The sequence below is a fragment of the Aristolochia californica genome, unplaced genomic scaffold (genome assembly GCF_029961685.1).
Source record: "Aristolochia californica isolate CCGP_79_NKW_82.1479 unplaced genomic scaffold, dmAriCali1.0.hap1 SCAF_12, whole genome shotgun sequence".
Lineage (NCBI taxonomy): Eukaryota > Viridiplantae > Streptophyta > Magnoliopsida > Piperales > Aristolochiaceae > Aristolochia > Aristolochia californica.
The window spans coordinates 28,248,539-28,261,969 of NW_027181793.1; the positions used below are offsets into that span (position 1 = coordinate 28,248,539).

General features: G+C 42.3%; 2 protein-coding genes across 2 annotated transcripts; one reads left to right on the forward strand and one right to left on the reverse strand.

Moving 5' to 3' along the window:
* Nucleotides 1-515: 515 nt before the first annotated feature.
* LOC137945348 (probable serine/threonine-protein kinase WNK9) lies at nucleotides 516-3,975 on the reverse strand. Its single transcript, XM_068791209.1, has 7 exons — nucleotides 3,690-3,975; nucleotides 3,549-3,586; nucleotides 3,188-3,415; nucleotides 2,866-3,086; nucleotides 2,502-2,659; nucleotides 1,997-2,429; nucleotides 516-1,875 (listed from the first exon to the last, which is right to left on the reverse strand). The coding sequence occupies exons 1-7, from the start codon at nucleotides 3,762-3,764 to the stop codon at nucleotides 743-745; spliced, it is 2,286 nt and encodes a 761-aa protein (XP_068647310.1). The 5' UTR covers nucleotides 3,765-3,975; the 3' UTR covers nucleotides 516-742.
* A 6,418-nt stretch (nucleotides 3,976-10,393) lies between these two features.
* LOC137946484 (uncharacterized) lies at nucleotides 10,394-11,825 on the forward strand. Its single transcript, XM_068792797.1, has one exon. The coding sequence runs from the start codon at nucleotides 10,561-10,563 to the stop codon at nucleotides 11,572-11,574; it is 1,014 nt and encodes a 337-aa protein (XP_068648898.1). The 5' UTR covers nucleotides 10,394-10,560; the 3' UTR covers nucleotides 11,575-11,825.
* The last annotated feature ends 1,606 nt before the right edge of the window (nucleotides 11,826-13,431 follow it).

A 13,431-nucleotide genomic window follows, 5' to 3' on the forward strand; every position in this document is an offset into this window, starting at 1 on the left:
TGAAGAAGTAAAATAGAGGTGTAACCATTCGACTCAGGGAGCGAGTTCTCGCAAGGCAAAAAACCCCTTGCATCGACGACCCGAAATTGTCTTTGCTGTACAGTGGGCTTGCTACTACTAACCTCGACGACAATTAGCTGTCTGAGCCTTTCTTTAGCGCTGATGCTTTTTCGTATCTATTGTTTTACATTCGATGTACAGAGAAAAAGGCGGAGAGCCACTTTATAAAAGCAAGAGGAATCACCCACCACCTACGGCTCGATTATGCAGTCAGAGGTGGTCTTTTTGTGCTACGTTTCAATTAGCTACGCAAAAGGACGAGATGTCTTTGGCATCATCTTATAAAACTTTTTGGAAAGTAAAAAGCTTCCAATCATTCAACAAAAACAAAAACACCCCCTGCCATCATCCAGTCCTTTTTGAAGTCTCATTTACTAGCACAATCATGCTCGTCAATATTAATCAAAAGGAAGTTGCTTCACGGTTCGCTGTTCCTCGACCCTTCCCCGAGCTCCTGACTAAAAGAGTAAAGCCTCATTTTCTATTTGTTGCCGTAATTTGATAATAATGTACATGGTAGTGAATTACAACTGAAAAATTACAGCTCTGCTTGTCATCTCAAAGGCCAATGTGACTTCCCGTGAACAGAGTCGCCAAAGATGTACCAATCTAGTATAGACCGAGGAAGAAGCACACTGAAGGTTGGTGCTGTAGGAGGAAGAAAAATAGAGAACCCTAAAGTTTAAATAAAACATGCATCAACTGGAAGTGACCGTGTTCTGTGGAGGGAGCTCGGAAGCAGAGCTCCAGAATAAAATTTTTTGGCAGTACGCATCTGCTCTGGACTACTTTCTTGGGTCTGTTTCGCCACACAGTCTCGGCCCCTTTGGGTGTCCGAATCGGGGCTGCTACTCACATGAAAACCGGTAGAATGAGACGGAAATTTAGATGATATATGCTTTCCTGAAGGAAAGATCTTGGATGCAAGTTTGCCTTTCTCTTTGTGTGACAGTGTCCTAACCAAACCATCGCCATTAGCTGCATTGTCCATCTTATGTCGTCCCTTCCTCTCCGTGACAGGTGATGAGAAGGAAGTTTTCTCTGTCCCTCCAAACTGCTGATTTCTTGGCTCCCTTAATTCAATCTCAAAATTGGATCGGAGCCAACTCAGTTCTTGTCTTGCTCCGTTCTCGTAAGAATTAGACAAATCATAAGTTTTCCCTCCTTCCGAATAAAACTTGTGATTTCTTTGACATTTCTGAGAATCGTCAGACCGGTAGTAAGCTGATAAAGGATTCTTGAGGTCCCATCCACCGGTAGAATTGCAGCGAGCATGGCGAACAGAGGTTCTCCCAGTGGTCTCTAACTGATTGATCGAGGTCAAGCTTGATTGATTCAAGGGACCTTCACTTTCCCCATCAGATCCTTCAGAGGTCACACCTCGACCTTCATTTTGAGCCCAAATATCTAAATACTGCAATCCATCTGATTGAGTTGAGATAACAGGGGCCCCTTCTGTTACACAACCGTCGACCTGATATGTGATTTCTTCAAATCTGCCATGCATAGCAGCACATTCAAGGCGCGTACATCGAAGAAAATTGTTACCACCGGCGTTATCTGAGAGGTCATCAAAGAGAGATCCATTTGAAGAACCATTGGTGCCACAATGGTGGCAGATGGTGGGAGACGCATCCTCTATACCAGTGCCAGACTTCCACTCTGGGACTAACGAAGATATCTCTCCATCAATCATGTCGGCTATCCCCGTAACATCTTGATCGGTGATGTCCAACTCCGCGACCATTTCGGTTGCAACACTCAATGCTGTATCAGTTTGGACATCAAATGGGAAATAGATGTTCCGCACTCGACCTGCAGAATGAATTACAGTAATAAGAGCTAACAGGATTACTGAGAATCTCGTACAATTAGAAGGAAGAATAATAAGACAATATCATAATTATAGCTTTTGTAGTAGTAATTGTTCACAAACCTTCTTTATCTGCAATCCTTAGTCTCAAAAAGATATGGTCATCATCCCTGCGCTTTCCCTTGATTGAGATGTCAACATTAGTGGAAGGCTCATCATCTTCTCTGGAGAAAATTTCGATAGCATGGGGGGGTTCACTTCCAACAACAACATATCCCAAGCCATTTTCAGGTTCATGATTGGAATAACAAGTGACTAAAGAACCAGCACTATAATGTGGGTCATACAGAGGCCGCATGAGGAGAGAGCCAATGTCTTCAATCTCGTCATGGTAATCGATCATCCTCAAATCAGACCCAGATTCATCGATCTGAAGAAATGGGTCCTTTAAAAGCTCCCTTGCCGGAAGCCTGAGAGAAACAGTAGCCAAGCACTTCTCTACAAAGTGTCTAATTTCTGGGTCCTTCACTCTGTAAAATCCCTCTGGCTTCTTTCCCTGCGAAGAATAAACATTAGACACGGCCTCTTTCTTCAACGAATTTCAAATGCAGATAGAGATTGTCCTTACAGAGATCACTCTCTTGTAGATCTGGGCAGGATGAGTGCATTCACTGTACGGGTATTCAAAAGTGACCATTTCCAACAAGCACATCCCGAAAGAGTATATATCGACCAACTCGTTGTAATCTTCCTCATACACCTCAGGCGCCATGAATTCCGGTGTGCCTGTGTTGCGAAAAAGAGCCGTCTAAATTACCTAACGTTAATCCGATCAATCGATAGGTCTTTCAAGGGAGGAGACAAGAAATCTCCAAACAAAGGGCTCTGCCTGAATAAGTGGATGGTGACGAAGGAAGGCGCTTAACCGGAAAAGATGAGGAAACTTAGAAATGAATAAAACTGAAGAGATCTGGAAATTTAGCAACACTAACCAACACAGTGGGCGGTATGGGATTTCCGGAGGATGGCAGCAAGGCCGAGGTCGCCGATCTTCACCTCTCCTTGGTTTCCATTGACAAAGATGTTATCGCACTTAAGATCTCTGTGAATGACAGGGGGATCATGGCTATGGAGATAGAGAAGACCCCGCAAGATCTGCCTACACCAATGCTTGACTGCCCTAATGTTAACCCTTTTATGTTTTTGCCTGTACCTGCCATCAATTGAAGCAGAAAATGGTTGAATGCCCAATGAGGACAACCACAAATAAGCACAAAAAAGAAGAAAGAGTAAGACCAAAGGAATGAAACTTACTGTCTGAGAGTCCCGGAGGTGAACATTTCAGTCACAAAATTAATATTTCTATTGACGGTGTCAACCCAGGAAGTGTAGAACTTCATAATGTTTTTGTGTTTAAGGGTCTTCAGAAGATGGATTTCGCAGTAAAGCCTCTCGAGATCCTCTGGACTTTGGAGAAAATCATAGAGCTTGACTTGGTTCCAAGCCACTTCAATCCCTTCATACCCATCGAAAGCTCTGTAGCTGCATAAAAAAACCAGTGGAAAGAACATCACAACACCGCGGAACAGGAAAAAAGAACAGTAGGCCACATGGCAAAACACCGAAAGATGAAGAACTTTTACAAGGCTCGGTCGCAATTATGCGGAAAACATACACTGTCTTGGATGCTCCTTTGCCCAAGATTTCATTGTACTGCAAAAACGCATAAGATTAGCCCCCCCAAAAATGGAAAATCTTAAGTAAAACGAAACATAGAAAACGGTAAGAATCAAAGGAAGTCGCAATTGAGAAATACCCTGCCATATCTTCCAGTCGGATCAACTTCAACAAACAAACAATCATCCGGCTCCGGAGGAATAAGACCCATCATTCTTAGTTAATACGAAGAGACTTTTCCCGTCATAAGAACATGAAGAAAAACGGAACCAAAAAAGTAGACGAGAAAGCAGAACAACCGTTATATTCACAAAGTGAGGTAGGGAGAGAGAGAAGATGGAAGGAGTCGATAAACTTAGAAAAGAAGCAGAGCCTAAATGATTTTTATTATAAAAGAAACTCTGTGACAAGGAGAAAGGCGAGAGAGAGAGAGAAGAAGAAGAGGAAGGGGGGAGAGACAGTTGATTATCGATATAATATATATATATACATTATAGTTTGGAAGATATATATAAAAAAAAAAAAAAAAAAAAAGGGCGCGAGGGAGACAAAGAACGTGCAGTGTAAACCGTAAAGTTTCATAAAAGAAAAATTAAAAAAATGACAATATTACTCAAATGCACTAAAAAGGCCAAATTTGAGAAGGACAAAAACGGACAAAACCCCCCACCGTCGAATGGTTATCATTTACCAGAGAATCGGATAATCCTCGCTCTCTATCGCCTGTACAACTACCACCCTTCTTCCGTGTCTCAATCTCGTACTGTCATCCAACCTCATGCATACATCCGCCAATGCCCATCCTCCATTCACCCACCAGTTTAAAGACATTCCACATCTCAATATCTCATGTCTCGCGTTACTCGCGCGATATTTCGATTATACTCGGGAGTTAAAGTTGAACTCAGCTACTTATAGCGAGTGGCGACTAGCTTGAGCTCAGATTCTTCAGAACAGTCGTTGCGGGTCCCACCAATAATTCGTACCGTCAGTTGTCCTCTCCCCTCGTGCTTGCGCGAGCGTTTTTCTGCGTTACCCGCAGAGCAGATCTGTGGGCTCTCCAGGATGAGGAGGAGATCAAACCACGTGGCTTTGGTATGTCACTCGCTGCCCAGCTACAATCCGGAATTCCAATAATTGATTTAGATGGGGACGAAAGAAGGCCGAGCACGCGCGGCTGCGACCCTGGAACGACGGTCTTTTACAATTGATCATCCAAAGGCCGCTACTTCTACTTGGTTTTTCTACGAGATCAAAAGGCGGCAATTCATCTGGGCTTAGACTCTTTGTTCAAACAGGACAAAGAAGAGAAGGGAGGATTTCTGTTTTCTTCAGCAGCATCCAGCCATTCCATGCCGTAAAGAGTTCCAACAATGGCATGTTGACGCAATTAAAAGAAGAAAAATGACAGGAACCGAAGAGTACTACAACTATACGCTTGGCGCTTGCCCTACTCCATCCTATTTAGTTTCAGCTGAACCACACATTGGGACTCTTTTTGAGTTTGAAGCTTGAACAGTTCGTGTGACCCTTTTTATCACAACCTCCCAGATTCAACCTTAGACTGCAAAGCCAATAAAGACTTGGGTCTCTAAGATGTTTTCCAAGTTCAGCGCGGTGGGTTTTAGAATTCATGAGCATTCCTAACCTATATATATATATATATATAACAAGAGAAAGCTAATGATCCGAACATTGAAAGTTTGAAGCTTGAAGTTTGAATAGTCACGTTCAAAAGGGATAACAAAAGAGAAAACAAAATACAAAAGGATGTCTCCGTTCTTGTGATTATGGTCATTATCGTCGCAGATTTTATAACAATTTACTAACACCACCTAATTATAAATTTAATTATCATCAAACTGTTAATTACAGCCGAGTGACGCCCACAACATTTGACTAGTTTACTTTGCTCTCTAATTTCTAATGTTGACTGCGATTGGAATCGGATGAGTTGTGCAAAATAAAGTGCTGAAACAGACCGACCACAACACCTTTTAATTGACAGAGCCAATCTTATCACAGGGTTTTATCATCGACCATTGAGGTTTTTAGTGGAAAATATTCATCTATTTTTCAAAACAAAATAACATTTTGTTATTCCTTTTTACTTTCCCATAATATGCTCAATCGAATGTTCTCATGTAATTTGATTTGAATTTGTTAAATGAAAAATTAAAGAAATCCTGAAGCAGCAGCAGCAGCAGCCCTTCTTCAGAAGCAAAAACGGAAAAGAGAGCAGAAAGGAGCAAGTTGCTCGATGGGTTTGACACGGACACTTGACATACTCAGGCTTTAATGAACGGGAATGTGGGATTGACTCGGTGAAGCCATTTTTCTACTTGTGCCTTTTTAAATTCTTCTTAGTCATAAGTCCAATATCTTGTATTTTCCACTGGAAAATAGTGAAGGATGGAGATTGGTTGGAGACTCCGAATGTGTGTCAGAGGGCTGATTTTCTACTGCTATTAACTAGGAAGTGCGTAACAATATTGACTTGAACCCCCTTTTTGCCTATTTGAAACGAAAAACTGGTAAGACAGATTTATCAAAGAATGAATTAATTTGATACGTGACGATTTTAGTTCAAATGGTTGAAACTTTGAGAATAATCAAAATAGACTACTTAGGTTGGTACATCAATATCAATGGTTTAGGAATTCAAGTGCAGGCTACCACTCAAGCAACAAAGGAGTTACTGCAAGTCTGCAACTATTCAATGATCTCATCAAACGTGCTTGATTTTGATCTCATCTTACTGGAAAATGATCTGGGTGCTGCTAATTCTTACAGGGTGAGTAAATCTCCCTAGTCTGGGTGTTTCGATTCTTTTCTGTAGGCCATCTCTCTTTGCGGAAAATCAAGGCGGTGAAAAGTACTTGTCGCAGCGCCAGCATCCAAAGCACATTTGTTTAATTAAACATGAGTATAATATTGAAGATTGGGACTACTGATTTTCCAAATTGACCGAGTTGCCGTGGAAGGTCGTACACCGTCCCCGTCGAAGTGAATTAAATAATTTTTTAGAAAGGGAGAGAGAGAAGAAGAAGATGCCATCGAACCGCTGAAACTTTTCAAGCTCTTCCCTACGTCAAACAAGGTTTTCCATTATTATATTCTATACGGGTGAGATTTCCATCTTTCGTAGGCTTTGGTGAATCGATATTAAAATTGAAGCCAACCACGCAGAGATGACGAAGCTCACAAGACGGAGACGAGATTATCCAGGGCGTAAAGCTGGACGACCCATGGCCGGCATTAAGCATCTTACATCGCATGTCTCAAGCCGATTATTGTTTCTAATTTAATGAATTAGTTTCGCGTATAATAATACTTGTTGCTCTTAATCCTTGGTCATCTTTGGGCGAGGCTCACGCCTTCCTTTTGGCATTTCAAATGTCCCCTACTCTTTCTGTCATCTCTGAATCTGTCTGGCCCTCGTCTTCTTTTGATTCTGGGGCGATATCAAATTGCTATCGCCATTGAAACATCAGTTCTTGTTTGATTCGGTCGATCGAAACAGCCAACCTCGGTGGTCGGACCCACCCGCGGTACACTTCCAGAGGAGAAGAAATAGTGGGGTCGGAAGAATCCATGGAGTTAAAATAAGAAAACGATGCAAACAGCCTAGCTGCCTCACTTGAGCATGTGTCCTTGTCTCTCTGCCTGTTAACACATTGACAGCTAACAAAAGAAAGATGTATTCTCCTCTCTCAGTGGCAGTGTTGAAGACAACAGAATTGTAAAAAGACGAACGAGAGAAAAAGGAGAAGATCCCGCACCCAGCTGCGTGCTACCACTGCTTCGTTTCATCATTCTTAATTCTTAATCCGCCAATTGTGGTTCTGATGCGAAGAGATCCTATCCTTGCAGAAAAAAAAGGGCCGTCTACCTTGTTCAGCACTAGGTAAAAAAAAACACAAAACGGGATAAATGATCTCGTCACTACTGTACATGATAAGAAGGGTGAGCATGGAAGGATCCTAGGCCTCTGGCTTAAACACGCATTCCGGTGGCTATTGAGAGAGAAAAAGCAAGTTGGCTTTTCACAGCATGGAAGGCTACCGATCACTAGGGTTGAAGCAACTTGAGCCCAGCCTCAAGTACCAAGGTTAGGTTCTCCGCGGTTCTGATTGGTTTGGTCCAGTCATGAGAAAACGAAACGGGTTGGTTCAAACCTCATTTCAAACTTGGCATATCAGATTGTGCCATCAGTGGAGTGGATCCGAGTGGGACCCATATTGGATCCGGTCCTATTTGTGGTTATGGGAGTAGGTGGCGTCGATCAGGATGCGCCTGTCGAACTGCCACATTTCTACCCATCAGATTGATACCACCATGTCAAGTCCGTCCTGTGGATCTCTTCGGATATGTTATTTTTCTGGAAGTGGGTTTTGCGAGCTAGCAAATTAGCAATATCCAAATCGAATGAGGCACGCTGGCTGGCTCTGTGACCTTTGAGCAAATTGCTTCCATTCGACGTCATGAACAGCTAGCCCAGAAAGGCATTGGATTCTAAGACTTTTAATGACGGCCGTGGACGGTAATCGGAAGAAGAGAGAGAGTGGGATATCCATAAGAACGACGCCATATCTCTACGTAGACTTTATGAGTTTTGACCGATACCTGCTTTGGATCCTCGTTTATGACTTAACGCCAGAAAGGTTCTAAAGAAAATACGGTATACTATCCTATCAGACTTGATACTTGACCGTCATTGGGAAAAAAACACAGAGATTCCTGCCATCAGGAATGGAAACTAGAGGCAGAAGTATATCATCGCTAGTTGGCCATGGTTTCATAGAAAGATTAGAGTAGGGGGGAATTTGTTCTCGGATGTCAAGTAAGATGAATCCTTGTACGTACGAGGAGAAGTCACCCCATCATCCCCTCCATTGTGTTGCTGTCGTGTTTCGAAACAATTAAGATCAGGCTTTGAAAGGTGAAAGTTGGAGATGTGAATACGGATAGCAATCATGTAAAAGCACTTCTAATCAATGCCCGTTCTTTGTTTCTTCGACAAGTGTTTGCTCTCTAAAACATGAACGTCAAAGCTGTCCGAACGATGACTTCAAAGTTCAAAGGAATGTTAGCTTCAACGACATTGATGTCGCATAAACGAGCATCACCAAACTAGAACATTAATTTCTGGTTTTTGCTTTCGGGCTATCAGCAGACTCAGCGCCACCCACTGTGCGAAGACAAATGTAAAAGGAGCTCTCCCACTTTCAACCTTTGAAAGGATGCTTCTCCTGCTCTCTAGCGACCAGCTTTCTCTTTGAAGTTCAAATCAATCTGTGCTGCAGGTCCCATCCGGCAATGGCTAATTCTCTATCTCGCTGTCAGGTGCACCTGCCATCTGATTTCAGCTCAATTTGGTACGTGGGTCCGTTATACTTCCCGATCCAAAGAAAGCACGAGGCTTTGCCTCAGCTTAGAAGAATTAAACTTTGAAGTCGAGGACAAGAACAAACTTAGAGAAAAAGCAGCAGTGGACATGGCAATTGATTGCCAAACACTTCTGGTCTGTGTGCCGATGTCTACTAAAGGACAAATGGACACATTAGGTAATAAATAGCGTGCTTGTGTTGCTACCATACATCAAGCGTCGGCAAATAATGGCTTGAACCATTGTTGTTGGGGTTTCGTCTAAGCTTGTTTTCTTCGGTTATGAATTATTCGACGTATTTGTAGGGTGACGGTGCAACAATCTGAGACACCCATCCAAATCTGGTCGAGCGGAAGGTGGGATGAAATTTAATGTCGAAGTTCCTTTTCTCTCTCTTCTTTTCTCAAAGAGTGGCGTGGGTCACTTTTAGCCCAACAAAGTAGCAATAATATATGAACTCAATCTTGGACTGGAAGCCGGCCCATGAGAAAAATAAAATATAGGTAAGCCCAATAGTTCAGGTAGGAGTTGTTTGTGGCCCATGATGTCTGCTTAACTAAATGAATTAGCTCATGTTATACCAACTTAACTATGTGGGTGAAAATAGCAATAAAATGGACTGAGGCATCCGAATAATGAGATTAGTCCATGTAAGTTTAAGTGTGCATGCATAATTAGGTAATGTTTTTATTGTGTTAATAAAATTATAAGTGAAAAAACAAATAAAGCGGTAACATACAACTGGATTCCATTTTAGGGAAGGGAGGAATCGAGGGGAAGCAGAGACTTGGACGTAGCAGTTCTACTTAAAAAAAGTCCGCACCGAATACCTAACCCTATTCTGCGTGGAAATAAGGTTTGGACTCTTTTAGCAAAGAGAAGCCTCCGATCATTCTCACACCTTCGCTCTCGTCTTCGGATAAGAGTTTTGACTTCCACACGGTGCCCAACAGCGCAAAAAAGGGGGAAATCGTTGATCCATCATTCTCACGACGTCTTATGCATATAAGATAAAAGCAAGAAAGGCAGGCACTTTCAGAAAAACGAAAAAAAAAAAAACCTCGTCAATCCAACCATCTAAAATGACGATTTAGGTGGTGATATATTTAAGCAGGTGAGTGGAGAATGGTGATCACTGATCACCTCCTTTTGGCTATAAGGATAAATGGAAAAGAGAAACGAGAAAAGAAAGAAAAAAAAAAAAAAGAGTGTTTTCTGGGCCAGGCTTCAGGCTACAGGAGGCTAGATAGAGCACAGCTCAAAGGGTAGAAGAGGGAGTGCAGAACAGCTCATGTACACAGAAACCAACTAAATTTTTTGCGCAAATCAAGCCAACAAATGGCCACATGATGGGTTTGATGATGATGATGATTTCTGTTACTCAGGATCCAAAGCATCTCCCTCCCCATTTAACGCTTTTAAGACATTGCCAACGAACTACCCCATCACAATTCACTGCCATGGAAGTCGAAGCTCAACCGCCTCCTCTCATTTGCTTCCTCCGAAAACCCATAATGATTTGAGAGTTAAGGGGATCAACACAACCCTTGTCCGGAACCCGCATAAATTAAAAGACTTCCACCCTATTGTCCAAATCCAATCTGATCACCAGTGTTCAGTCATGCTCCTCGACTCCCTTCCTTCTTGCTTCACTAATCCTGGCGCTCTCGTCAAACCCATCCACAAAATGCCGCAAAACCTTGTCACCTGCGTCTACCAGGCCATGATCTGCACTACTCCGACGTTTATTACCTTGACGTGGAGTAGAACCCTCTCCTCTCAGTCTCTCACCGTTAATGTCGACTCCTTTTCGATTTCTATCCCTCTCTCTCCTTCCTCTTCCTTCTCCTTGATCTTCAGGAGCAAACCGGGATCCAAAACGTTGTTACCCAATACTCACCACCGCCATTGCCGCCGACCCCACAAGCTCGTCTGGGACTTCAGCCGGGCGCACTTCTCGCCCAACTCGGCCGAACCCGTCTCCGGATTCTACCTCGCAATTGTCCACGAAGGCCGCGTCGAATTTCTTCTAGGCGACCTGGTCGACGATCTCGCCCGCAGGTCGGTGTTGGGCAGTCCTCTTGCACCGGTAGAATCGGTGCTGCTATCGCGGCGGGAGCACGTATTTGGCCGTCGTAAGTACGAGACTCGGGCGCGGTTCCTGGGGTCTGATCACGAGATCGAGATAGAGTGCTCGAGTGGCGCCCTCAGAGTGAAGGTGGACGGAGCGGTGGGGTTGGTGGTGAAGAGACTTGCGTGGAAATTTCGAGGGAATGAGAAGATTACGGTGGGTGGATCGGACGTGGAGTTCTACTGGGACGTTTTCAACTGGGTATGTGAGGCAGGGAACGGCAGCGGCGGAGGGCATGGATTGTTCGTTTTTCAGGTGGGCGACGGCGGAGTCTGGCCGGAAATGCTAGGCCCCGAGAAGAAGCTGATGAGGAAGAGCTGCTCAATGTCGCCGTCGACGTCGCCGGGCAACTGGAGCGTTTTGCAGTGGTCAGAGGAAAGAAGCGAGGGTGGAAGGAGTTTTTGTTCGTCCTCCGCTTCATCCCGTTCTTCTTCGTCATCGTCTATCGCTCCAAACTCAGGCTTCTCCTTGTCACTGTATGCTTGGAAGATCGATTTTGATTAAGTTAATTCGTTAAGACTGTTTGCCCTTTTTTTTTTCCTTCTCCATACACATAAAAATCTTCCTTATTGTACATTCTTGTATTTGCTCTTTTCCTCCTCTTCCCTTTACGTGGAAGTTCTTAATTCTGTAATCTGTAAAGCCGGCCGTGATATTTTTCCGGCTGCCAGAGACCGGTTCTCATGAAAATCGATCATACACCGTCTCTGATTAGTCACAAGTATATGGCCCAACCAACTTGAATTATTGACATATTGGCGTCCACTGCTTTGTCATTAAAGAAGACGAAATTGATGATGGAGGAGCGGTGAAAATGGAGAAGCTCCTGAGACTGTACAGGAATGATTGAGGGAAGGCTTTAGTGGTGGCCCACACGCCGAAGAAAGAAGGCTTTTTTCATGTTTAAAAGAAATTAGGGGTGGTCACGACTCACGAGCAGATTTGGTTTTATTCGTTAATTGTGGAATTAAGTATGATACTGACACTAATCACTTTTTTTCTGTTTTTCAAATCTAAAAAGGAGGCGAGGGCGTCTTTGTCCCTTTTTCCCGGTCACGACTCACCCGAATGGCCACATGTGCTCCTGCTTTTCAAATTTTAATTTACAGTAGTAACCAGTCCAAACCCGGGCCCACGCCGCGCTCTTACAGCTCAGCTTTATTAAATTAAATTAAACTGTACTTGCAGAGATTCGCTAATTTTTCATTAAAGAGTCCAGACTCAGTAACGCCGAGGAGGGTTTTAGTAATAAAAAAAAAGGGCATTTCCATCTCAAATCTTTCAATCGCTGGGTGGCCGGAATCAATCCTCATTCATGGCTCCGTTTTTAATTTTTTTTTAAGAGGGATTAAATGTGACATAATAAAGCGTAGTAGTCTTATTTTGAGATTCTTGTATTTATGATTGTCACGGAAATGAGTTGGTGCCTTCGATGTTAAATCGTATGTTATGTTACATGGCCAAATTGATGAGTTCCCATCATTGAGGATATTTGCATGTATTGTAATTACCATTATGAGTTACTTCTTTAGTATGTTTGGTTAAGAATGGTTGGATTTTTAATTAAGACGAGAACGACTAATTAGACAGGTTTTTACTCTCCCAATTGGTTGTTGTTGAATCAGTTATTATCTATTGTATCTATGAGTTTCTTTACCTACTATACCTTTATTAAGAAAGATTATCGTTTATTTGGTTCTACAACCTTATAATCTCCATTTCAGTGAGGAGTGTGGATTGATGGAGCATTCAATTAGGGCATATTATGAGATAGTGTTTATAAAAAAAGGAAGAAAATTTATTATATTTCACGAGATTAGTACCAATTATATTTGTACAATTGAAAAGTTGATTAATTGGGTTCTTGTTTATGTTAAATAATCTTCTATTTTTTTTCATCGCCGATCTAACCCTACAAAAGCTCTTAACTCTCGTTTCATTTCAGTAGTGCTCCTTCATTCTTAGAAAATCTTTTGAAAATATCCCCGAACACTCTTTCTATTTCTGTAAGTGAAATGTTGATTTTTTTTTTCATTTTTATCTTCTGTATTCCATTATTTATCTTCTAACTCTCGCTTTGCTTCAATAGTGTTCCTTCATTCTTGGAAAGGCTTTTGAAAATATTCCCGAACACTCTTTCTGTTTCTATAAGTGAAATGTTGATTTTTTTTTTTCATTTTTATCTTTTGTATTCCATTATTTATCTTCGATTAAGTTTTTATATTAATGTTTCGGCACTGTGCATATTTCATTCGACTTCTACATTAACCCAAATCCCATTACTTTTTCTGAGAAGAGAATACTAAGAGAAAAAGTGAGATTGAGAAGAAAGAAGAGGGAAAAGGGAACTGTGTGAGAAAG